General features: G+C 49.2%; 13 protein-coding genes across 13 annotated transcripts; 8 read left to right on the top strand and 5 right to left on the bottom strand.

Annotated features, from left to right (window-relative positions):
* Nucleotides 1-341: 341 nt before the first annotated feature.
* On the top strand, nt 342-1,433 carry N7525_007369 (uncharacterized protein; the record flags this gene model as incomplete). Its single annotated transcript, XM_061214035.1, has 2 exons — nt 342-1,126; nt 1,181-1,433. 2 exons carry the CDS (start codon nt 342-344, stop codon nt 1,431-1,433), a joined length of 1,038 nt encoding a protein of 345 aa, XP_061068466.1.
* Nucleotides 1,434-1,876: 443 nt separating this feature from the next.
* On the top strand, nt 1,877-2,962 carry N7525_007368 (uncharacterized protein; the record flags this gene model as incomplete). Its single annotated transcript, XM_061214034.1, has 4 exons — nt 1,877-2,392; nt 2,450-2,549; nt 2,620-2,807; nt 2,858-2,962. 4 exons carry the CDS (start codon nt 1,877-1,879, stop codon nt 2,960-2,962), a joined length of 909 nt encoding a protein of 302 aa, XP_061068465.1.
* A 228-nt stretch (nt 2,963-3,190) lies between these two features.
* Nucleotides 3,191-4,003, bottom strand: N7525_007367 (ankyrin repeat domain-containing protein; the record flags this gene model as incomplete). Its single annotated transcript, XM_061214033.1, has 2 exons — nt 3,191-3,946; nt 4,001-4,003. The coding sequence occupies 2 exons, from the start codon at nt 4,001-4,003 to the stop codon at nt 3,191-3,193; spliced, it is 759 nt and encodes a 252-aa protein (XP_061068464.1).
* Nucleotides 4,004-5,288: 1,285 nt separating this feature from the next.
* On the bottom strand, nt 5,289-6,079 carry N7525_007366 (uncharacterized protein; the record flags this gene model as incomplete). The annotated part of the gene is given in 4 exon segments (XM_061214032.1): nt 5,289-5,672; nt 5,732-5,818; nt 5,833-5,960; nt 6,007-6,079. 4 exon segments carry the CDS (start codon nt 6,077-6,079, stop codon nt 5,289-5,291), a joined length of 672 nt encoding a protein of 223 aa, XP_061068463.1.
* An 878-nt stretch (nt 6,080-6,957) lies between these two features.
* On the top strand, nt 6,958-7,275 carry N7525_007365 (uncharacterized protein; the record flags this gene model as incomplete). Its single annotated transcript, XM_061214031.1, has 1 exon — nt 6,958-7,275. The coding sequence occupies one exon, from the start codon at nt 6,958-6,960 to the stop codon at nt 7,273-7,275; it is 318 nt and encodes a 105-aa protein (XP_061068462.1).
* A 714-nt stretch (nt 7,276-7,989) lies between these two features.
* Nucleotides 7,990-8,552, top strand: N7525_007364 (uncharacterized protein; the record flags this gene model as incomplete). Its single annotated transcript, XM_002558446.2, has 2 exons — nt 7,990-8,106; nt 8,151-8,552. The coding sequence occupies 2 exons, from the start codon at nt 7,990-7,992 to the stop codon at nt 8,550-8,552; spliced, it is 519 nt and encodes a 172-aa protein (XP_002558492.2).
* Nucleotides 8,553-10,800: 2,248 nt separating this feature from the next.
* On the top strand, nt 10,801-11,242 carry N7525_007363 (uncharacterized protein; the record flags this gene model as incomplete). Its single annotated transcript, XM_061214030.1, has 2 exons — nt 10,801-10,867; nt 10,920-11,242. 2 exons carry the CDS (start codon nt 10,801-10,803, stop codon nt 11,240-11,242), a joined length of 390 nt encoding a protein of 129 aa, XP_061068461.1.
* Nucleotides 11,243-11,576: 334 nt separating this feature from the next.
* Nucleotides 11,577-14,098, top strand: N7525_007362 (uncharacterized protein; the record flags this gene model as incomplete). Its single annotated transcript, XM_061214029.1, has 6 exons — nt 11,577-12,140; nt 12,195-12,897; nt 12,959-13,023; nt 13,080-13,245; nt 13,387-13,636; nt 13,921-14,098. The coding sequence occupies 6 exons, from the start codon at nt 11,577-11,579 to the stop codon at nt 14,096-14,098; spliced, it is 1,926 nt and encodes a 641-aa protein (XP_061068460.1).
* A 1,754-nt stretch (nt 14,099-15,852) lies between these two features.
* On the bottom strand, nt 15,853-17,290 carry N7525_007361 (uncharacterized protein; the record flags this gene model as incomplete). The annotated part of the gene is made up of 2 exons (XM_061214028.1): nt 15,853-16,531; nt 17,001-17,290. The coding sequence occupies 2 exons, from the start codon at nt 17,288-17,290 to the stop codon at nt 15,853-15,855; spliced, it is 969 nt and encodes a 322-aa protein (XP_061068459.1).
* An 891-nt stretch (nt 17,291-18,181) lies between these two features.
* N7525_007360 (uncharacterized protein) lies at nt 18,182-20,289 on the bottom strand (the record flags this gene model as incomplete). The annotated part of the gene is made up of 4 exons (XM_002558412.2): nt 18,182-18,793; nt 18,839-19,742; nt 19,793-20,190; nt 20,242-20,289. 4 exons carry the CDS (start codon nt 20,287-20,289, stop codon nt 18,182-18,184), a joined length of 1,962 nt encoding a protein of 653 aa, XP_002558458.2.
* A 106-nt stretch (nt 20,290-20,395) lies between these two features.
* On the top strand, nt 20,396-20,647 carry N7525_007359 (uncharacterized protein; the record flags this gene model as incomplete). The annotated part of the gene is made up of 1 exon (XM_061214027.1): nt 20,396-20,647. The coding sequence occupies one exon, from the start codon at nt 20,396-20,398 to the stop codon at nt 20,645-20,647; it is 252 nt and encodes an 83-aa protein (XP_061068458.1).
* Nucleotides 20,648-21,569: 922 nt separating this feature from the next.
* N7525_007358 (uncharacterized protein) lies at nt 21,570-22,283 on the bottom strand (the record flags this gene model as incomplete). The annotated part of the gene is made up of 1 exon (XM_061214026.1): nt 21,570-22,283. The coding sequence occupies one exon, from the start codon at nt 22,281-22,283 to the stop codon at nt 21,570-21,572; it is 714 nt and encodes a 237-aa protein (XP_061068457.1).
* Nucleotides 22,284-22,950: 667 nt separating this feature from the next.
* Nucleotides 22,951-24,429, top strand: N7525_007357 (uncharacterized protein; the record flags this gene model as incomplete). The annotated part of the gene is made up of 1 exon (XM_061214025.1): nt 22,951-24,429. The coding sequence occupies one exon, from the start codon at nt 22,951-22,953 to the stop codon at nt 24,427-24,429; it is 1,479 nt and encodes a 492-aa protein (XP_061068456.1).
* Nucleotides 24,430-24,712: the final 283 nt, after the last annotated feature.

The raw sequence follows: 24,712 nt of genomic DNA, 5'->3' as shown, positions 1-24,712 counted from the left end.
GCTAGGTTCCTGGGAACGGAAGTCTGGTTCCTTGGGGCTCAAGTATGGGCTCCTAGGACTGCATGGGCTCCCAGGAATACCCGTGTCGTTCCCTGGGAGCACGCGTCCGGTTTCCAGGACCACATATTCAGGCTCTAGGAGACCGAGTGCTTCTGGGAGCTCAACCGTCTGCCCTGCAAAGCAAAGGGCGTCTAGATTATCGCCACCCATATCACTACACAACCTCATGTATAACAGAGGGGTTTACTATAAAGACTCAATAAATTCGTCGTGGTTCGGTTTCGAATCGCCATCACCACCTTGATACAGATTTTACCCCACATCCACGTACCACACTCAAGATGTCAGACCCCCAATGGCTTTGGGATCCCTTGAGTATCTGTGAAATGGGGCCCATTAGGGAAACTAAGACCTGTTGTGGCATTACCAAGAAAGGAGATGCTTGCAAGCTGATAGTGAAGAAAGACACCCTCAAGGAAGGTCGTCACAAGTTGAACAACCTAGCACGAGGCCCATTCAATCTTTCTACTCTTGACTCCCAGCTCAGCGACCTTGTATCATTCTTTCTCTGCAAACAGTGGCATCGAGAGCGTCAGCACAATGATGTTAAGCAGCGGTGGTTCGATGCAGCCGTGCGTAATCAGGCCGATGTACAAGAATCTCCACGCCAGCGTTTTCCACATATTATCGCGGAAGAAATCGACGGACCGCAACAGGAACCAGCCAGCACTGCCTTGGAGACAGATGGGTTTGCTCCCACATGGGGTGTTGACGCGGCTTTCCCAAGGCTTCCTTCCCCGACATGGCTAGAGGTGACTCGGCCTCCTGGTCGGGATGTTACACCGGGCATGCTCACAATGAATCGCGTGCCCTGGAATGTTTCACGGGATAACCCAGCCATTCTGTCCATCCACAATGAATACGGTGGACTGCACTCCCTCCAGATTCACACCGTTCGCCAAGAGTCCTGTCCAGATGGTGAGAGGTGCCGAATTTGCTTCGAGGGAGATAGCGACGATCTGGTCATGTTGCAATGCGGTATATGTAAGGGGGTGGTTCATTTGGGGTGCATGGAGGGCTGGCTCGCCCATCGTTTACCGGGAAACAACACCTCTTGCCCAATACAGTACGTAACTCATCACCTTCTAATCCCCAGGGCTGTTTACTAATACGGACACAGTCGATGTAATGGATCGTTCCGCGCTCTCTTACGCTCGTCGGCTGTTGGAAATGCTACCGGCAACTCGACAGCAGAAACACCTCTCGAAGACACATACACACCAGTAGAAGAGACAAGTGTGCCAACAGCACCTCCGCAGCGTCGGTCAACCCAGACTACCCGGCGTTCAGACCGTCCTCGAGTCTTCTCAAGCTCATCCCTTATCCGTCGATCACCTCGGTCGAGGCGGGTTCCCGACCGCTTCCTACCCTAGGTTTATGTTCCGTATAGACGAAAGCTAGTTTACGAATGCACGAGATCAATGAGTTTCACAGGATCAGATTTGTCGTAGGGCTATGCGCAACGTGTTTAGCACCAATCCTGAGTAAAGACAAACAGTTCATCATTGGACCCCTTAGATTTTGCGGGGTAGTCTATGAACAGACATGGTTGGACCTTTCCAGGGCCGGTTTCACCGCGGTGATCGTTTTTCTGACGCAGCTTTGAACGCTTGACCTAACAAAGCTGGACAGCCATAAACACAACAGCCACGCTCGGCTCGATAGGTCAGTGTCAAGCTAGCACTGCAGCGGGGCAAACATGAGCTTACATCATGGCCTCATTATATAAATAGTGATTGTCTCAAGGTCTCTGGGTACAAATTTTCCCACTTCCCAATGTTGACGCCTTGAGCCATACTATCATATTCCTTGCAGAATGGATCCCATAAAGCGCCAGCCCTCTCGACCGGAGCCTGAGTGGCGTGATGGAACGCCCGATTGGGCCGCTTTGGAAAGAACATCTCGTCCTTCAGTGCCGTCTTCCAGGCCCCAGCCCGGTCCAGTGATAATCCCCCCTACACTTTCCCTCCCTCATCCTGCGCTACAGAAAGGCCAGATTGAACAGACTATTCAACCGGTCTTCGAAAATCCGTGGTTGACGTACGAGGCGATCGTGGTGATCTCTCAAGGACAGTCAGTCTTTTCCCGACACAGAAAAGACAAAGCGACACTCGTCGATATCCATCTTTTGAAGCAGCAATTCTCATCCGTCAAGCCATTGCTGGAGACAATCAGCCAAACATCACACCCCAGCTTTCTAGGTCTGGTGGGGTGCTATTGTTGGGAGGAGCAGGTATTTCTGGTCCGGGAGCCAGTAGAGCTCTCGGTAAGTCACATCCTCGCATCAAGATGCACTATCACTGAGGATGAAATTGCTGCAATTGTTCGGCCGGTATGTACTACTCTCAATGGTTGACGCGGGAAAGCAAACGGTGCTCATGCCCGATAGGTTCTCGGAGGAATTCAATATCTGCGCTGTCACGGGAGAGCACTCGCTGCCTTGAGTGCCGATACTATTCTACTCACGGAACTTGGTGGGGTCAGGATCGGTGAGTAAATATTTGGGCATAACTGGCGGGCCACATGAGCATGAGATTCTGATAATTGACCATGTCGCAGCGGGAGTGGAGCATAGTTGCCAAATCAATGCAGCCGAGATGGACGCTGCCACTATGAAGCTGTTTGCCTTAGCTGAGATGGTGGAGAGGCTACTCATGAAGAATCCTTCACAATATCCGTGGAGTGCCGAGATAAAAAATCTGCCTGAAGAGCTGAAAAGATGCGATTCACCGGAAAAGCTGCTACGCGTAAGCCTTGACCTCCTCCCAGCCCTCTGCGTCATATACTGACCAAACAGAGCAAATTGTTCGAGCAATTGGGGGATGAGGGCGAACTGAAGATGCTGGTGAATGCGGCAAACAAGACTGCTTACCACAATCTAGAGTCATACAAGCGCATATGAACGTGGTGATGCGAAAATGCGGCGGGAATCCGTCCTCTTACCGTTTGGCAGGTGAGAAGAGACAATTGAAGGTTTTGTACTGCAGATGGTACAGAATTTGGAGGCAATCTGCAGCCCCATTTGAGGAGATAGCTTGCGGGGGCTTTCTTGAAATACAGCTATATATTATCCATATTACACTAACGAAGTGATTGTTACTAAACACTGAGACAAAGTGGTTGAAAATAGTCAGACATGGGCATATCTTACCCGCTTTGCTCGTAGCTGAACTTGGCTTTGTCCGTAGGAAGAGCTGTCCTCGCATATCGATTTTCCATTTTCAGCAAATACACCATCCACCGAAAATATCTCAGGAGAAACAGCTTTCATGTGATCTAGGAGCAGATATTTGATGGATTCACCGCGCCTGACGCATGACTGGATCCATGGCGACATTCCGTATCGGTCCATGGTATTGGGATTGGCGCCTCTTGAGAGTAGCAGGCTCACCAAGTCTCTGTTACCTCTAAAGACGGCAAGCCAGAGCACTGTTTGGCCCTCGCGATTTGGAAGATCGATCTTGGTACGAGGGTGTTGAAGGAGCTGGTTCACAACTGCAGATGACTCTTTCGCCACACTATACCAGAGCGCTCTCTCGCCATCTGCGTTTCTCCTATTCACGTGCAAATTTTTCTTACGCAGCAAGAGATTGGTAATTAGCTCCGAGCCATATTTCGCGGCCGTCATGAGAGGAGAGAAACCATCGTGCAGCGCATTCACGTCGGCCTGGTAAGAAAGCAAGGTCTTTGCAAAGGCGCGATTGTTGTTTTTAGCGGCCCAGTGAAGCGCAGAACTGTTTTGGTGCCTGATATTATATTTGATCAGGGCTAGGCGTAGCTTGGGATAGAAGGTTGAGTGTGTCCGAGCAAGAGCAGAAATATCGCCTCCCTCTAGGGTGCTTGCTATGATCCATAGGATCTCTGTTGGGAAGTCGAGAATGGAACTCTGCACGACATTGTCAGAATTCTGAAGGCTCCTCTTCATTTCAGATGTTCATACCATGATTTTGGGCGACGGAGTTCAGTGGAAAGGGAGACAACGTGCTGCTCAGATGATTTTTATCGGTTCCAAGGTGACGGCAATAGATAGGAATGAAAGTGATGTAACTAAGTTGTTAAGCGTTTTTGAATTAAGAACCTGGCAAACGCGAGATACGTGGAAGGGGAGAAGCTTAAATAACACTCGTGGTCACCGGCCAAGCATCAGTTTCCCCCTACCTGCTGACGCAATCGACTAGCGGTCCTAGGAACGCTGTCTAGGTTTCTAGGATTGCTGCTCGGTAGAGACCAAATCCATAGGAGACATGGACCTTACGATGCTAGGATTGATATTCTACGATATTTGTGCATTATACCAAGATCCAGAATTGGTCCAGCTAAACTGAAAGAACAGCCCCAAATGACATACTCTAGGTACCAGGCAATGACGTTACAGGCTCAATTGAAAGTTAATAATACCCAATATGAATTGGATCATCTGCTAGGTTGGTAAAGCTTACTGATTTGTCTGATTCAAGTCTGGGACGCAGCTTCCAAATAAGCCATTGGGTATCCGAAATTATTTGTCCGTCCCCGCTTCGCTGATAGCCTGCGTCAATGGAGCGGACTTGTCTGGGGTAGGGGCTCTTATAGTGCACATGTAGGTGGCGCCAGTAACAGGAACTAAACGCGATCAAGCGTAATGATTCAGCATCGGTCTTCATCTATAGGAACATTACAAGTATACATGGTCACGCGTAATTCCTACTGGTGGTTTAGTCTGTCACGTGCTCTTTCTAGCCACTTTAGGTTAAGCGCGGTATGTGCCCAGCGAAATGCCGGTGGTGATTGCTTCGAGCTGAGTACAAGAGTACGCAACTACGCCCTTGGCTGATGGAGCTGGATCCTGCTGGTAGTGCAATAGTATTTGTATGGAGGATTAAATGGTGTTCCGCGTACAAATTCGGTTGGCGTACAACAGGTGCAACTGTTTTGTGAAGGTTGAGGTGAGCACAGGATATATATAATGACTAGTATGATTTGAGGTTTCAACCACGAACCTAGTGAACATGGCCTTCTATAGCCCAGGATAGCCCTTCGCGCTTGCTATCTCCAGATAATGTATTATAAGGTCAATACCTGTGTTTCTACACGTAACAACGCGTTTTTGCACGAGCATAGCCGCGTTGCGATAGGCGCAAAGTGATATTTCCTAAAACGGGGGTTCAATTTCAGACCCACACAGGAGCCCCTATTGGCTGGAGCGCTAGCGCTCGCAAGGTAGCACCACCACGTGATCGCTATGTCAGTCAAAACACCTCGTCGCGTATCGGAGCCGGTATTCCTAGCGCCATGCTATCTGTGCTATCACAATATTCACGTTGCCTGCCTCCATGCAGCATGCCCCCCTCATGCGCTTCGTACTCCTGCAACACCTGCATAGCTTTGGTGATCCCTCCACTGATACGAACCAACTCGTCTTCTAGTTGAGTTGCTCGAGATGAAATACTATCCAACTCGTCCTGAAGTTGACGAATTTTTGCGTGTAATGTGCGATTCTCGCCGAGGGACTCCTGGAGATGGATGCTGGTGCGGCCAAACTCGCTCTTTATTTCATGATTGGCGCATTCCAACTCGCGGATCTTTGCTGTGAAAGAGCCGTTTCCCTCCTCGTCACTACGGGCTGGCCCAGACTATATTCAAATTTAGCCCCGCGTTGGCTTCAGACAACTGTCAAGATCGCAATGCTCACCTCTTCCTTTGGCAGATGGTCCCGTTCCAATCGGGCAACCTGTAGCGTCTGCGGAGTAACTGCCTCAAGCGACCGGCCCAATTGGACCTGTACAGGCCCACGCTTCCACTGCTCAAGTTCGTCTGCAACAGGCTCTTCTTAGATTCCGTCACGGACCAAGCGTACTTGTCTCCGACTGATGGCTGTAGGCGGACATCGCTGGGAGCGACGACAAGACCAAGTCGATCATCTGACGATTAGTTTTGCTCATGAGGCAGAGGAAGACTATAGCATACATATATGGGCTGCCAATGCCTCACGACACTGTTGTCTGAAGAAAGCGCGCCTTTCATTGCTTGTGAGGACCATGATTGTATTTGATCTGTTCTGTCAAACAAGGCTTAAACCCTTGATATATGCTCAGGTTAGGCAGTAGAGATCATATACCTCGACGACTTATCGGCTGAAGACGATCTGATTGTCGCTCAATCATCAAAACCCCAGTGGGGCCAACCGGTTACCGATGACCACAGTTGACCGACCCTTGGAAATTGTCAACTGGCTATGAATTTCTACGACAATTGTATTAGCAATACTCGTCAGATTTGTGATCATAATCTGGAGATTTGATGTTTTCGACCATGAGTCCTAATCCACCGCGTTTCACCCTCGCTCTCGGCTGAGGTTATCTAACTTCTGCCGCTTGTTGGACCGGGCAGCCTTTCCACCCAAACCACGCTGATGCTGCCCCCGATGATCGATACGCAGCCACTTTTGTCTTCGGAATATGACTGAAAGTCGAGGCGGTCTAGTTCAAAATGTTCCAAGAAGTCGTTCTTCCTATCTCACGTTAGCGTGATCGAGAGCATATAAGAGGGGAATCGAACAGACCATGGATATCCGAATCTTTGGGAATTGGCCTGGGCTTTTATAGACGGATTGGCCAAGTGTACTAGCCCACTGGCCAGCCAGCTTCTGACGGGTTGAACCCAACGAGCACCCACCCTTTAGTTTAAACGGGCTATTTATCAACCGTTCAAGTCCGATTTTCGTCAAACCTATCCAACTAAGCGTTTATCATGTCTCTTGGTCGTTGTGTCTTTGCACCGTCAGATTGTTTCTCCAACCATCAGGTATCCGCACCTGGGTTCAGAGTAACTTCTAGGCCCTTGACTGTCAATTAGATAGCGCAGATGCCTCTCATCTCTCGTCAGCCAACGCACCCCGCGGGAGACGAACTTGACACTATGCCCTTACTTGTTCGCCGCCCTAACACGCGGCCATCGCGAAAGTCTAAGGGTGCCAACAGCCCAGCTCAATCAACATTGCAGCGAGACCAGCCTACGCTTAGACTGCGGCTTCAGCAGAGATGCATGACGCCGGAGGCGTGGTGGACGTCTCTTACCGCGTCTGGTGCACATGATAATATTTCTAAGCACATGCTGGAACACGAGAAAGCCATTGCCACGGAGGAAATTCGACAGGAATGGATGCGACGTCTGCGGCCCATGCCGCACCGACAGAACCCACCGGCAAAGAAAGGAAAGGGACACAAAAGGAGCTAGCGCTGCTCTATCATACAGTATCTGCCGGAGAAACAATGTTCCAAGGGAACGAGCCTTCAATTACTAGAGAACTATCTTGTTTATTGTAGATGTGAATGGTACCATTCTACAACATACAATATTTGCTTCAATATACAGCCATCACCTCGAATAAATTAGAAAGATTCGAATTTCTCTGTGGGGATGACATGACCAGTCATTAGTAAGCCTACAGATCTAGCTCAATTAATGGACATCTCTGTATGCTATCCCAAACGAGCGATATCGAGATGGTAGCAGTGTGAAGAAGCAATAGAGATCAAATGTTGCATGTTTCGGCTCATAATGAACGAATAAGAAAAATGCCGTCGCTATTGGTATATGGAGGAGTTACTGGTGGGAAGACGCCGACGCTGATACCCACTAACACCATATGAAGGCGGTATTCCTGAGGGCGCCAAAGGACGTCACTGCACATGAAGCGGTTTAATATCAGCGGTTAGGTATTCAATATTCAAATGTAGGTCTATACCAGCAAATTTGTATGGTAGCTATAGGGAGTGAATGTTGGAAGTCGGTCGAATGCAAGTAACTGAGGGTCTGTTACCCAGTACTACTGCCACGGTGACCTTGGTCTAGCCATGCTCCACCATGGGCAGCCGAGTGAGAAGACCTATAGTATAAAGAGAGACTTTCCCAACAGCGGAATGGACGTATTTGCCAACACGATCAGTCATGGAGAGCCCCAGCAAAACATCAGAAGTCACAGGTACACAGGAAGAGGCACCGCTCTACACACGGCCAAGACCAACCGAGGAGCCCCCACTTCCTGGTGTTGCAACCCCGCTGCCGGTAAGAATATAATATGAATAGACCGGACCACGCTGACCAGCCAGACCCAAAATCACGACATAGAGAGGCAGACTTTGGCTCTAGAGCCCTTCCGACCCATACTTGAGGTCTTGAAGCAAATTGAAGAAGAAGATACTGAACTTGCATTTCGTGCTGCACATCTGGTGGGGTACATTCGATGTCTGTGGGAGTCTTGTGTTTCCAAACATACAGACATCCAGCAGCTCGAAGAGGAGAATGAGAAGCTGCGGACTGGGAATATTCAGCTATGCAACGAGGGAAACCGCTTGAAGCGCTATCAAGATGAGCAAGTATCCCGCTTGCATGCTATCGATGATGCGTTGGATGAAGTTCGGGGAAGGCTCATCGGTGTGCTCAAAGTTTGGAACGATCGGTCTGTCGGCGACTTGGCCATTTTGCCGGAAGATGGGTTTCCCCGATGTTAGTCGTTGCCGTCGAACAGGTCAAATTTGCTTCAAAGCTTTGCACCGCCGCAAGGCTTCAAGCAGGTGTTCGATGATATCAAGCATTTGCTAGTCCTCCAATAAACCCCTTGAATCTGTGTGCCTAAACTTCGCGGACTACCACAGTTGCTGAACAAGTTGATTGTTCATCGACTGAACTTCCAGCACTTCGAACAGAGTAATATGACAAGATCATCCAGATGGTCAGAATGCATAATTGCAGCTGTCAAAGTCAGCCAAGAGTGGTATTTCCTCGTGCGCGGCCAACCTTACCTCTAGAGATAAAAGCCAGCAGTACAGGACAACTCCAAAGACCGCAATCAGAAGAAGCACAGCTGCCAACCCCATTGTCCAATGCAAAGCACAACGTAGTTGTAACCCAGTCCGGGAACCGGCCGTTGTATACTCATCCAGTGACCACAAGAGATAGGCCAAGCTCAGATAATCCACAAAGTGAAGAAAGAGTACGGCATGTTGCAGTGGGAGGTAGACGTAAATACCAACTAGCGTGGCTGTAATCTTGATCAAGCTTGAGGAAAGGAAAAATATTGAAAAACAGATCACCAATCGAGATGGCGTACCGGTGAGGCTTCGCAGCAGGATGCTCATTCGGAGAGACTGATGTTTGGTGGTTAAATTAGGATCGAGAAATAATATTTCAGAAGCACGTACCACGAGTAAGAACGGAAAGACGCTGGATATCCCAAGTATTCCCTCTCGCACAGCCTCGCTTATTTCGGCCCAGCTCAGTCCCACATAAACTACCAGTAAAACATCTTTCGGTACAGATACCGCAAGGTCAAGGGCCAGATGTGAAATTCCCCGGGCTGCTCGACGAGACAATTCCAAACGGACAAGGCTGACAATTAGCAGCACGGTAGCCAGGACTGTATGGACCTTAGGCGAAACCTGCATGACTGGCCGCCGTTCTCGCAACGTGCAAGTGTACTGGGACTGGGTTCAACTTATACGCAGGATTACGTGCTACTGGAGTACTTGTGATATCATGAACTGGGGTTCAATAATCATGCCTTACGATCTATAATTGTCGCATATAAGTTGACACCACCGAGCCTCCTTCTAGGAGCCGAATGAATGTCCCTAGGAATGGGACGGGTGTTCCTAAAAGCCCAGAAGCCCCCGGGAACAGTACTTGGATCCCGGGAACCAGCCTTCTACTCCCAGGCACCGAGAAACTTTAGAGCCCTATAAATATAGACACCTATTAATTAAAAAAGTGCCCAACAAGCTAAGTACTCTCCTAGGCGCGAACTGTGGTGCATGCTCCATATCTAATTGCGCTTGAATTTGCGGGGATGGGAGTTGGCATCGAGTGGAACATCAAGGGTTCAATGCCGAAGGATCACTGTTGGAAGGCAAGCCACGGAATACCTTACATTGAGGCTGCTACCCCTCGCGACACCATGGTAGACGTGAAAGACCGTTGGCGCCGTCAAAAATCCCAAAGTCTGGTGTTTCACTTCGAGTATCCGGATTGGGATCCACAGTCAACGGTCTCTATCGCTATCGGCTCGTCCTGAACTTTTGCGTTTTGTCACAACAGATGTGTTGTTTATTGGTCAGTTCATACAAATGAATGAGTACTATAAATAGAAATATAGATGCGGAGCCAGAGACACAGTAGATTCCAAGACCGCTGTCTCAAGGCCTTGCAGGCCATCAGATTACCGGCTGGCATCCCCTACAATTCCACCGCCCGCTTAGCCACAGGTCTCAGAGCTACAGATCTCTGATGGCTCAAGCCCTTATACAAGCCTTTAGAACCAATTACAGTGCAGTGAGGGTCTCGCGTAGACATAGAGGTCGATACTGTCTGGAGATACACAATCAAAATTAATAACAACTATAAAATGGCTCCGGATTCAAGACGTAGCACGGAATGCAAAAGGAAATCTACAGTAGCTTCCTCGCGTTCAGGGGGAACCCACATACACTATGTGGGTCTACATAGCATTTATCTGCCAATAATCCTATACGCTTCATTTCTGTCCCTGACAATGGCCCTAGGAGCAAGTGTCGCGATCCCGGGAGCTAGTACCTTGGCATTCAAAGTAGGTGATGTCATGTCGAATGATACCGGGGTCTATAGAGACGTCAGCAATGCTACATCCTGGAAAATAGTTAAATAGAGGCCATGGTCGCAACGCTTTCAAACCCACCATTTAATTATCGAAAGTTATACAACGTCTTCGCCATCAGAGAAGACCAAATGCCTCCACAAAGAAGATCAGTGGCATTGCAGAGGCCCTCCCCGTTACAAAAAGAAGTTCACCGAGGTCAGTCGCTGGGGTGGAAGTATCATAATGGTCCTGACTAACATCGGCTCAGACAGGCAACATCCAACTCAAAGAGTTGAGGGCATCATTAACAGCATATATGCTGAAATGTCGAGAATGCAGCATAACTACATTCTCATGCTGCAAAACCGCGACAACATGCTGCGGGCTTACGCGAGCGACAGGCGGGCTTACGCGAACGAAAATGCCAGTTTGGAGGAGCAAAATCGGTCTTTGCTTGAACATGTCAAGAGTCCCCAGCGAGAGAATTGCTCCCTAGAGCTAAAGCACAACAAACAGATGTCCGAATGGGCGAAGGAGAGGCTGCAGTGTCCAGAGAAGCCCGATGGGAAGCGACCTGAGGGACCTGTTTGATCGGTTGACCGGATTTTGCATCAAACTCTGAGGTACTCGGAATAACCAGCTTTCAATATTTTCACCCGCGAGTCTGTGAGTAGGAAGGAAGAAGGGGTACCCAGAAGGGTTGATGACGCGATGACTGGGTGTTCAACAGGGGATTGTGTCGAAAACTGAGCGTGTAACAGTCTGTTTGAGCCCGCAAGAAATGTGCCGAAGAAACTGCAGCCACATTATTACTCATGGCCACAAAGCCAAGTTCCCCACTGGAACGGCAATAGCTGTAATACAATAACCATGCTTTACTATAAGAATAAGTGGTCTTTCCCTCTAGCTTGGCAAAACGAACAGAATGCCCCCAACCGGGTCAAAGTGGTATCGATGGATTGCTGATACATCTCTCCCCAACTTATATGCCACTTCAGCCGCTATAATCATAGCAATTTGCTTGATCTATTGGCTTGCACGAGATGTGTGGCTCTGGGTGTGGACAAGACGCCATGTGATCTCCCGTCGCCCCTTCCGATCGAAAACGATAGGCTCTTGGAGGCGACTTGCCTTCGTCCACCTGCCGAAATGCCTGCGTTGGCTTGACATCCCCAACTACCGGGAAGCGCTCATCCTGACTGTCATGCTCGCGGCAAACATTATTGGCCTCCGGCTTGGAGCCCATTCTTGGGCCGAAGCGCAGAAAAGGGCTGGCTCTTTGGCAGTCATCGACCTCGTGCCTTTGTGCACCGGTATCAGCTTTGGACTTCCGGCGGACCTGCTCCACGTGGACCGCCAGATGCTGGCGTGGTTTCATCGCTGGGTAGGTCGCATCTGTGGGCTCCATTCTCTGATTCATTGTTCGCTGCTTGTTACTGTCGCCAGAACGATGAACCTGGCGACCTCACGGCACATTGTTCCAATAGCCGTAAGTCAAAGATATGTGTTCCTATTGCGTATACTAACATCTCATCAAATATAGGCCGGTTGTGCTCTCTTTCTCGTGATACCGGTTACTTGTGCGGCGGTCCAATGGCGATACTTGCAGATTGCGATGAAATGTCACTACCTTCTTGCAGCAACGGCGATTGGCGCGCTTATATACCATCTCGTGGAGCGGCAGTCACTGTATCGGTGGTACCTGGTAGGCGCCATCTACCTGTGGTTTTTCATCAGCGCTGTTGTCTGCATAATGGCCGCATGGAATCACAAACCTTGGGGATCTTCCCAAAAGGAGGTAGTCATGAACTCGGTGAGCCATTTTCTCTGGCTGGATATAGAGCTACCCCTCAACCGAGCGATCCGCCCTGGCCAGCACGTGCAGCTTTGGATGCCACGAGCCGGTTTTCGGGCTTTCTTTCAGCTCCCTCGGTTCTATGTTGCATTCTGGGAAAATGGACCAACGCAAAGAATAGTCCGTATGGTAGCAGAGCCGCAACCCGGGCTTACGCAAAAGCTGTATCACCAAGCACTGAAATCCCCGGCCAAGCAGTCGGTTATGGTACTCGGTCCCTACGGACACCCTCTCGATTTCTACCGGTTCGGTACAATCCTCTTCGTCGTGGAGGATATTGGATTTTTTCGAGCGCTTTCATACATTGAGATGTTGGTGGAGGCAAGCTGCAGGCGCGAAGTGATGGTGCGAAAGCTCGAGGTTCTCTGGAAGCGCCAAGTTGGCAAAGATGGTATGTTTCATGGACAAGTACTTTCGGGTCAAGGAGCCGCCTGTTGATCGGGCTTTTCCAGAGAATCCACAATGGGTAAATGACTGGATACAAGGCCTTTTCAATCGCGACTGGAGAGCGTTCAAGGTGGATTTTCTGCTGATGCAACTCATCTGAAAAGTCACGATCTGACCATTCTCCAGATTTTGCAATTCAGCATCTACTGCCCGCGTACTCAGACTGGACCCCAGAACAATATTTCCTACGAATATGCCGAAAGGATTTGCTACTTTTATGGCTCGATCAAAATCGAGGAAGAAGTTGAACGGTATCTCAACAACCACCAATGCGGAGCTGTGGCCGTAGCGGGTGAGTTTCCGAGTTCCAACCTTCACCCCCTATCGTGGGCTGAATAACAAAGTTTTGTGCTTACGGTGCTTACCGCCTATGCAGTATGTGCGGGTCCGTCAATACGTGAGGCTGTGACAAAGACTATACGGCTACACACAGGAAGAAATCTCCAGCTAATGGTTTTCGACCCCGATATGTGTCCTGCGCCGGATGGACTTGTAGATTCACTCAGCAGCGATGAGACTCCAGCTGGCAGCCAGGATCCACCACATCAACTTTTGGGAGTAGGCGAGGATAGGCATACTCACCAAGTACGACGATTCCTAGCGGACAGCAGCAAGCTACAGTACCCATCGCCTAAAGAAATCTATACGGAAGCTGGAAACGTCGAAATGAACAACCACTCGAAGTGGGTGGAAAGTAGATTGGCACAAGGGCGCAGAAAGCCTACAACCACTAAACCTTGAGATTGTGCCAGCTTTATAATGCTTGCGCTCTCAGCGTATTGATAGATTCTGCAGCTTACTGGAAACCATATCATCTGCCGCAAGTTCGTATATCACAGGGAGGGCATGGGAAGCTTGGAGCCTGGCCTTGATTGCCGCACAGCCGGTCCGCCTTCGCGAGCAGATCCCTTCCTGGGGAAACATTGATGGATATCTTAAGTGGTTGATATGATAGTTGATATGATAGGAAGACGATCGCCGACCATGGCAAAGCTGGCAGCGAAGCGTGCCAGTCTCGGGTAGGATGGTGTGTGCATTTCGTCCCGCAGATCCAGCACACTCCGGAGAAGGCACTGAACTGCCTTCTCTTCGAGAAGATTTCAAGGGACGAAAAGATCTCTTGGCTCTATTGCTTAGAATATTAGTATTTGCAACGCATAGATCATGAGCTCCTCATACTTTGCATCTATCCACAATTTAGTGCCAATAAACCAATTCATCTTTGTGTGCGCAGAGAGCTTAGTTGAAGACTTTAAGACTTACAAAAGCAAGTGAGCCCTAAATGTCACTGGTTATAAAGTATACAAGAGAATATAGAGCGAGGTAGACCTTGGTTCATGGAAGCCTTTCCAGCCTAAGTCAAGCGGTATTGTTGATCGCACGCGAATCATATTATTTGGAACCCAGAAAACACACGCATAGGTTTAGGCGGGAAGGTATGTCTTGACAAGGAATCGAATAAGAAAAGAACGATATTGTGAAATGAAACCGTTCAACTCTGCTTCGCTTGTTATTGGCCGGTTGGAACCCGGTTGAAGTGTAACGTTTTGAGGGCCATGAACACGAACACGTAGGAGACATCAATATGGGTTGCATTGTTCAACCTAACTCACCATTAGCCCTCCGCTTCTTTAGCATAAGGGAAAGGGGTTGGTACCATTATTTGCGGGAGTTGACGTCCCCTGTCTAACTCGACCGGTCATTGTTTTGACCGACGGTGAATGGAACCACCGCATTAAAACACGCCCCCACTTACCTGTCACCAGTTGTGGAACAAACTAGGATTGCCCACAGAATAAATGAAAAAAATATATGAGGAATAAATAAGACCGCCATTGCATTTTGAGGTTGTTGCCTACTGAACGAAACCACAAAACCATAGGAACATCGAACATCAAAGTAGACTTCCGCACTAGCCAATATTACACACCGAGATCTAAATTAGGTTCCACACCATCGACAGCATACATATTCATTCCTGGGTCAATCCAAAGTGCTCCAAAAAGGTGCTTCCACCGTCGCTGCACGTGTGCCATTAGTGATCTCGCCCTTTTGTGCCGGTTGGCCGGTTATAAAGTTGCAAGTTGTGCAGCTCAAACGTCTCACCTTTACAACTCAAGGCTTCGTTACAACCATTTTGTCGTAGCATGTTATTCCAATTTCTGTGTCTGTTGAAATCCGTGATCAAATCGATGAAATTACAGCTCAACGTGCCGATTGTATATTCCCTAGTGTACCATTCATCCCAAAGTTAAAACGGAACCACCAAGTAGTGCCAGACGCTTGGTGCCTTGCAATGGAGATTTTGGACAGGATACAAGGCCTCTTCTAACAATTGAGCGGTATTCAAGAGGTAGCCAAGTCGGTCTTGGAGCTCCTCGATTGGAGCTACTGTTCGAAAATAACAACAATGAACGGTTGATGTTCTGATTACAAGATCATAAAGATCATAGTCCTTATGTATGGGAAAAGTGAACCTACCAAGGATCTTTCCATTCACGCACGAGCCAAATATCGCTGGCTTTAATTCTAATATTGGGACCCCAAAGCATTGGAAAAGGCTGCTCTATAGATCGGATGAGTAAGCAAAGGCGCATAAAGTGTTGCCACGGGGAGCGCACGCCCGTACGGATGTGTACCCAGCCAGCCCATGGCCAAATATTGATAGCCGGAGAAGGCCAGCCTAGGCTGACAGGGTGAAACAGAACACTAGTGGCGAAGTAAATATTTCTATCCAACGAACAAAAGAAAAATGAAGGGGAAAAGGTTCGAATATCCTCCAGGATAGTACATTATGGTTGAAAGCGAATGACACGCGAAGCTTGGATCGGCGTGAAGGACCCTGGTGCAAGTATTCAAACAGTACGCCGATGACAGGCAATCCATGAGAGCAAAACATTCAGAGTTCCCAATTTCCCACTATATTCTGTACAAAGGTCTGTGGGTCAAGGAATGGCATGGGTATAGAAGGGTGAATGCGAGATAAAGGAACCGAACTCCACGGGGTAGAATTATCTGTGATCTCTACCCGTGGCCGTATAGCTAACTGAAACCGTGATTGTCCAGCGCTTGTTATGTTTCCCACTGTAGAATTCTGCGAGAGGATGTCACTTATCTGACAACGTATCCTTCGTAAGTTTCCCAGCATTGACTCAACTCGTGGAAGAAAGAACGGATACTCTTCGACAGCCTCTCCGGTTTCCGTACTGAGCTTACTGAGCCGGAGTTCTATCCAGTCCACCCGCTCAAAAAGGAAAAATGCCGATACATAAAGGAAAATATCATCGGCGCAGGTGTCTTGGGATAATGGATCTGGCCCCGTCGAGCTGAAGGAGCGGACGTTCTCGTAGCTGGGATAGAAGACACATTCAATGGCAGGAGTCCCCTTATGTCCATGCTGAGTATACTCTAACCATTCCTTGAGGGGTTGATTTGAGCACCGAGTGCTACGGTTTTCTGCGAGGCAAGGCGGCGGTGTCGGTATGTTGGGAAATTCTCTCCAAATTGATTCAAGATCCAGATCCAAATCGTAGTCTGAAGGGACATCAGCGCCAGTGTTAAGTATGGAAGAAATCCAACTAACCAATTCGATCAAGTGGTCCCATTATTCCCATGCAGGAAGTACAGCGTTCACGATAAAAGACAGTCTCAGGAGGTAAGGATAGGAAAATCTTGGTGGATTCATGGGGTCTATATGTAGAGGTCAGTATGACTAGCTGCTAGGGTATAGAAAGCTCAACGGAAAAAAAAAGGTCCAGGAAGGGTCTTGGCCATGACCGTGAGAAGGCTATGTTACCCAGTGATGGTGGCTCCTGGTCTACGTAGGAGCAAACGGTGAATGATCTTGTTTCCTGCTGCAAATGTACTTTGGTGAAGGGTGCGGAATGCCCGCCCCACACATACTCCACCCGTTGAACTATCTCGACCGACAAGACCGGTCAGACCATGTTCTTTGCTATTTATACGATAACCAAGAATTTGGCCAGACGAAGATAGCTTGTTTAATTTGCTCCTGCACGGTGTCATTGTAGCTCATTTATCTGACACGAGGGCCTATCACTATTCTGTAGTGTTCCGAGAACGCCCTGGTGTACGGAGACAAAGGCCTGATGATGATCCCACAGCAGCAGTTCTTGATGATTGCAGCACTGTTGAAGCTTTTCGTTTTCTCTCACCAACCATTCGTTCGAGTTTTGCAGGAAGCGACGTTCCTCTTCCAAGCGTATCTTACCGGCCGACTTGATCGTGTAGCACTCCCATAGACACAGATAGAGGTCGAGAAGGTCGACGGCAGAGGACGACTTTAAAGAAGGATGGCTTTGTAGGATCTGAGACATGTTGCTAGTCAAAGAACAGGCTGCACCGGCCGGAATTGTCTGGAATGTTTGGTTAGAGCCGGCTATAAGAGGTGAAAGAGAAACCTAACGCTTGTCTTGCCCCGTGACGCTCGTTTCAAAGAGTCTAATACCTGTTCCGATCTTCCTGGCATGTCAACGGGGATAAAAAACTGATCTGGAGGTTCACGTTTTCTTTTGTTGGCTCGTCCAGACTGAGACGGAGAAGCAGGAGAGTCCATTGAGCCGTTTGGGTTCCAAAGCTCGTCGCTATCCAGATTGTAGAAAACAGGGATAGGAGAGAACAAGCTCGGGTAAACTGTATTTTTATATCAATGGTCAAGGAGATTATGATACAATAGACTAGGTCCTACGGAGATTGTATAGGGGGCACGTTCCAGCTACTTGGATGATAAACACACCCGCATGAAATGCCTCATTCACCACCAGGCTCAATAAGAGGATGCCTTGCTAAGGGTGGATATCCTTGTATTTCCCCTTGACGACGCCCTGTCACGATCGTATAAATGAGGGCCGGCAAGGAATCGCGGGTGCGCACATAAACCGGTTAACATTTCGCTGAAATTGCCCGATTTTACAGGCGAGAAAGCTACGAATATCTTGGTCAGGGCTGCTAGTTAATGATGAGTACAATATCTATTGGACTTGCTTTTATTAATATCTGGTCAGGCACGACGAGTTCATACACCTACAGTGGGATACTGTAAACTGAAATTTAGAGGTGCAAATTATATATTATCTAGGTAGCAATACGAGTGCGGCAGATCATGATCAAAGGCAACCGCCTTCTTTGACCAAATCCATCATGGGACGCGTTGCGCCGCGTAGTCCGGCGCGAACCACAAGGAAAAATCAAGAAAGCCACATGCAGACCTACAACTCGTACGGTGACTCCATTAACCCACCCCCTGGGCATGCGGACAGAAAACGAGCCCCGTCCACCATAACACCATCCCAAATCGAAGGGTCACTCATATCTGCTGAACAAAAGGGCAGCCGCGTCGTATCATCGAATGCAAGGCCGGCAAGTTCCTTGCCACCGCCCTCCGATGAAGGATAGACACGACGCATTAGAAACTGCTGGCTCCTGTATCGATCACCGTGAGAGAAGTCCCCAAACGCGAGAACCTGCAGGGCCGGCAGTCCGTCGGGGCCAAATACCCAGTCTGCAAATGACACGAAATCCTCAGCCTCTGCAATTGCCGCAGAAGACATAAGCACTGCCTCCTGCGAGTCTACAAAGTCGAGGTGTGACCTGTCAAAGTACTCATCAACAATGGGAGGGTAGTTGTGGCTATCATTGGTGACGTCCCGGTTCACGGAACTCCAGCACGAACGAGGATGCCATGAATATCCTTTGCGCATCCCATGTAGGTAAGTGGTAATCTCTCGTGGGATATCTCGATGAAATCGCTCGAGGCCGCTGAACCGCAGATGTAGAATCTGAAGCTGGGAATGCTTGGCAGTAGGTCGAAGGCACCGACGCTGTTCTCATTAGCGGCACTCGTTACTGGACCGAGAAAAACTTACAGCCGCAGACGGACTAGCACACAAAGCCAGAGCACACACCTGGCCCAGGTCTACACCGGTAGACAAATTCGTAACCCAAGCGGGCGACACATCCCGATCATCCTCAAATAAGCCATCAGCATCGATTGGTGCGAGTTGGCGCTCATGGTAGACAAGGCTTTTCAACGTGGTCTGGTGGTGTTGGATGGTGTCCTGGATGTGGGATTTTGACGATGGGAAATTGGACAACCTCAAATGCAGATGCTGCAGCCCACGAAATGAACATAAGAACCGCACAACAGCAGAAAGGCCACATCCTTCGCCCGGTTCGTGCAGCAGATAATCGAAAGAGAATTCGAAATGCGTCAGTCGGAGCGGCTTCTGTGACCAAGACAGTAATTGCACGAGATGCAACTGATTCGGGCAGTCACGCAGCGTAAGCGACCGCAGAGAGTAGAATATCGTATTGTGTCCCGATGAGATATCCAGGGGCAAGGTCACCTTTGACAATGACAGCGTGGACAGAGCGGAAAGAGCTGTGGGATTCGCAATCCCCGTATCCTCGTTCGTAGTGACGCCGGTCCCTCTACCCCCTTCCTCAAGCTCCGGTCGCTGAAGCCCAAGGCTCTGCCAGCACAGAGCACGGGCAAAAGCCGATGGAACGAAGCCGATGGACAGATGATCTAGGCAGCTCCAGTTCTGACGGATGCACCGTCGCAACAAATCAACCTCGGACGGATGTTGGAGTCCTTCCCACTCAAACGCCGTCAGACAGGTTAGTCTGGACATTCCTTCCAAGCGGTGCGACGTTTCAGGGCAGGTCCCATCAGTGACGAGTGAGAGACGAGTGAGGCGCTGTTGGTACTGACTGAGATAGCCTTCCTGGTCAAGAACCCCCACTGGAACACATGTCCCCAGTCGCCATCTATTGTTAGTCAGCCACAGGTCTAGTCGATAGGTATCGCTTATACTGACTCAAATATGCTCAGTCTATTCGGCTCCAAGTGGGTGAAAATCAGCTGCAATTGATCCTTCACGTCGTCCAGGAATTGCTGATGTGCCGTCGCATCATCCGATGCTCCCAGCGGGGCCGGGGACTCTGGCAGCCCCGCGGCACGAAAGATGTTGTAGTATGCACATCGATTAAACCGAACAAGATGGAATGGAGCCCTGATCTGTAGGTGCCGCGTGTGCTGGAGATAGTCCGCGGCTCGGGAAGGACCGAGATGGCGAAAGAAGGGGTCGACATCCAACACATTCAGTGCCCATTCACTTGCTGCACAGAATGAAACTGTACGGTATATCCGAGGAACCAACACTGCATACAATCTGGACGAGGCGCGGCTGAGAACGCGCAGAGTGGTAACTGGCAGCTGACGGGCGGTCAGTACCTGGACCAAACAAAACAAACATGCTGGGCTTACCCAATCTGCAATCAGCATCAGAATCTCACACGGCAAGGTCTCCAGCATTGTCCTCTGTGCTCACTTCATTCATCCGCTCCGGACAGCAAGAGGCTTATAAGCACGCATCTATCTGAGCACCCAGTCAAGTTGCACAGACATTGCGCAGAGGAAAATGTCTAAAATCTGTGGGTCATGCATGGCGTTGGCAAGCTATTTCATCCGGTCACTGATAAATAGGCTCAGTGCCGTTTTTGCAGCCGCTCTTCACCCGCAGGCCGCCAGGTCTTGTGAAGCGCGTTGTCAAGCTCAATGGTCGTTCGGCATGAGCGACAAGCAACCAACTGACCACAGCGGTGGCCATGGTATCTTCACCGAAATTGGCAACCAGAATATTGAACGACGAGTCGTGTTCGAGAGGAATTAATAAGAACGTTCAAGGGGAGAACAGGTCATGTCGGCGCACGGTTCACGTGGGGCAACGGATCAGGTGGTGGCTGAAACGGCGAGTGACGGTTGGGACGATTATGTTGCGGTCCACCTGTACAGCAATTTCGAAAACAGTTTGCTCAAGTGCCATGTCCTACAAAATAGGTGACAGTAGTAGGTCAAGCGAGACCTGCGTTGACCCGGTGTAAACATCTAACATTTACATGTCAATGGGCATTAGGCCGTTTACTTGGAGAGAAAATAGAAGTGGAAATTGCGTTTAGGGTGCAATCTTCGTGTCGGCTTTTCACTGAGATTGCGCAAGTTTGTCACCAGGACTAAGGCACTGGGTGATAGGGTTTACCTATAGGGTGGTCGGTTGACCGGGCAAAAACCACCCACGTCTACTGTCGTGCAAGAGGAATTGATTATCAGCACATACAGGGTGAATGGAGATATGAGCTGCGAGACCCACATGGTATGTACGAGTTCCCCTGAACGCGAATAGCGACAGGCTTCCTCGCGTTACGCCTGATAGAGTATTCAATGCCGACTATAGTTGTTCTTAATTGATTGCTTATCTCAAGACGCTACATATACTATGTATACGTGAGCTTATCACACAAACAATAAATTAGTCTGGGAGGCAGTTTGGGACGTTTGCTATACGATACGGGGGTTATGTCTCGGAAATATATACAGATTGTCAGCGATCTGAAGTACACAAGATCTTGGCTATCACGATAAATTGTGATCAGATGAAGAACATTGAATCGTCCAGATTTCAACACCAGGGATGTAGCCTTTTTGATCGACATGGAAGGAATCCAGGCAAGGGCCAGATATGAGAGGTAATTAACAAATGTTCTGCTCACGCCGACTTTGTAGTCTGCCACACCTTCTCCAGGACCCAATGAACCTTAAGCTGTGTTTTGAGCCACCGCATGCAAGACAGCACTTGAATAAGTGACGGCATTGTAGGCCAGGACTAAATGCATCACATAGAGGCTGGGCCGCCAGCCATTTACCACGCCAATCCTTTCCAACGGATGAAAGAGATAGAATGTAGTGCCAAGAGAATTCCAGATGGCCATTTGCCCGTGATGTATCGCCAATGAGGGTGCACTCTGGGATGTCCCAGTGAGGGCATAAATGGTTGGTATGAGCGAAAGTAAGCCCAATGAAACGCAGCTGTACGGAAACCGGTACCGCACTGCACAGCAGCTTGGATCGCAGATTACAAAATCCACCAGAATCTCGACAGCAACGACGGTGAAGGCAGATATGTATCCGAGCTCGAGGTAGGGTTCGGTGCGGAATAACACAACCACAGAAGGAACGGTGGCTGCCCAAATCAGGACTAAAGCGGCTCCAAACTCCAGCTTTTGCCACTCTGCCGCATCATTGCCCCGGAAAGCATCTAGAAAGCGGTAGAAGACGCTGGATGTGCACCAGAAGATGACACCTGCGCAAAAGACTAGCACGGACAGGGAGTCCAAAATTCCTCTGGGGGATGAGGGGAAATAGAAGAGCAGAAAATGGATCACAAAAAGGTAGAAGTAGAGCAATACAAAGATATTGATTATGGTGATGATTGCAAAATCGTGCAAGGACTGCGCTTTTGGGTCAGCCATTTAGGTCGTTGGTCGTGTACTTGTTGGAGCGAGGACATGGGGAAAACTGAGCTTTTAAGGTGAATAGCAAGAGCGAAGTAGCTGCTGAATCGGACGCCACCCTGGCCTGTGTATTGCCCAGGACATAACCAATGTAACTTAGTAGAAGAACATCGTGAGAGAGAAGGTCAGACACCGTGCAACGGTTAACAAGTGACACTAACCAGTGGCTATTAAAATGCGTGGTCAAGAGAGGGTGGTCAAGAGAGGGTGGTTTAGAGAGGGTGGTTAGGAGAGGGTTGTTAGGAGAGGGTTGTTAGGAGAGGGTTGTTAGGAGAGGGTTGTTAGGAGAGGGTTAGGAGAGGAGAGTTTGTTAGGAGTGGGTGGTTAAGCTAATGGTAAAAACATCCACTTTCGGTTGGTGACGATCTCTGGGGAACGGAAGGAGGGAGGAGGGAGGATGGGGGAAGGGACAGACAACAAAGAAGCAAGCAAGGTAGTCTAGCATAAACTTGGAACTATAAATAAGGGAAGGCTCTTTCATCCGTCTCAAGAATATCCATTTATCCATTTCGGAGAACATTCTCAGCTATACTGGGCTATGTCTTCCTCAAACCCCGAAGGAGTTTCAAAACGCAGTATGAGGAATCAGGCACCAAAGGAGTATAATATACGAAATCTGCAAAGAATGGCTGAAAGCGGGAGTGGAGTCTCTCAACCCAAGGCTGCTGCTGCGGATGCGCAAGCCTCGTACATCCAGCCGGATTCCAGTAAAGGTACCGGTGCGCATATAACAAACCAAAGCCAGTCGATTCAGTCACAGTCGAAACCCCCGTACAACACTCAAGAGGAGCAGCCAAGTCCTGATGGTACGCGAGAAACGGTTCCAGGTGAACCGAACGACCAGCCTATGGGCGACGCTGAGTCTGAAAGGGAACCATCTGGATCCCCTGTGGCCGGCCCAAGGTCGGGTCATATGGCTGAGAATGCAACTGAATCTGGTAGTCCTGCTCCTGTCGGCGCCAATGACCCGTCGGACTCGTCGGATGAGGTCCTGACTGACCTGAAGAAGCTCTCAATTGGCAGCGATCGCGATGGAGAACCAGACGCCTGGAGTCGTCTTGGACGGTCAAACGTATTGCTGGTTCGGTACGGGCCCTACAAAGCGGCAAAATACCGGGTTCAGCCTGGAAATGGGTACAACACCCAAGGGCTGCAGAAAGTATCCAAAAAAAAGACCCGAATTTCGTGCGTGATGTACGAAGGGGAGGACGGGGAAGAACATTATAGATACAGTAGGGACAACATCGTCGGCTTTGTCGGTGTGGCATTTTATAAAAGAAAAGCAGACACGGACAAGGTCTACAAAATAGCTCCCCCGGCTTTTGTCAAAGTTAAATGGCAAGGAATCGATGCTGCGCATCAGGGATTATTGACCAGGGGCAACTCCTGGATTACCAAGGAAGATCTGGTCAGACTCACTGACCTAGCCACGGCAGAGCAAAAGATCTCCGAGGCTTGGGATAAGCAGGAGGAACGTCACATTCAGTGGCAAGGCCAAATAGGAAGAGACAGCCCTGATCGTTCACCCACTCCTTGCCCGCTGGATTTATTCAAAGCACAGAAGCAGGAGAGGATAAAGCGCGAGCTTACAATAAAGCGCGAGCTTACAAGAGAGCCTTCTATACCAAGTGCACAAGGTATGGAGGTGGATCCCGAAGGGTGGAGGCTAGGAAGTCGCCAACCAGCGGCGAACAACACACAGCGGCTTGATTCAGTTTCGGTGAAGCAGGAATTGGACAGTGAGGACGATGAAGACAATGATCTGTTTGTCGATGACTCCAGTCCTAATGCACGGAACGCCAGTGGTCAGAATACCAGTGGTCAGAATACCAGTGGTCAGAATACCAGTGGTCAGGATGGCAACGGTCCGAACAACAATGGCCTCAATAATGATATAAGGAGCGGACCTGGTCAAAATCGGCCTCCACCCAAATTAAGCAAGTTCTATAAGAGATGGTTGAGAAGAGCGAGAATTCCGGAAACTGATTTCAATAACCTCGACGATGCATACATTGGGAGATTTGAAGCTGCTGCATACGCTTATATGGACGAGCTGAGGAAGCAAGGCTACGTTGTAGAAGATGATCTGGGTATGGATATCTAGGGTGGGGGAAAGCGGCCAAAGATCTCGGCATTTGAAAGCGATCCAGTTATCCTAGCATTAAATGTGAGGAGAATGGTAGCAAATTTTGTTTTCCATCGCTGGCGATGTGAGGACTTTGCTCGGCATACTTGTTAAGTCGTCTCCGTTTTTCTTCGGTTTATTTACACTCAGAATGAATATCAACCTTTAATTTCGGGCAATTTCAGCGATGGGAGAAGGGGAAAAGGATAGATTGACTGTTTCCTAGAAATAAATAGTACAATGGGGAAATGGGAGCAACTTG

The sequence above is a fragment of the Penicillium rubens genome (assembly GCF_028828025.1).
Source record: "Penicillium rubens strain IBT 27055 chromosome Unknown utg000003l_segment0_segment0, whole genome shotgun sequence".
In the NCBI taxonomy this organism is placed as follows: Eukaryota; Fungi; Ascomycota; class Eurotiomycetes; order Eurotiales; family Aspergillaceae; genus Penicillium; species Penicillium rubens.
The sequence above is the reverse complement of the archived record's forward strand: the minus strand, read 5'-3'. Positions and strand labels throughout refer to the sequence as shown.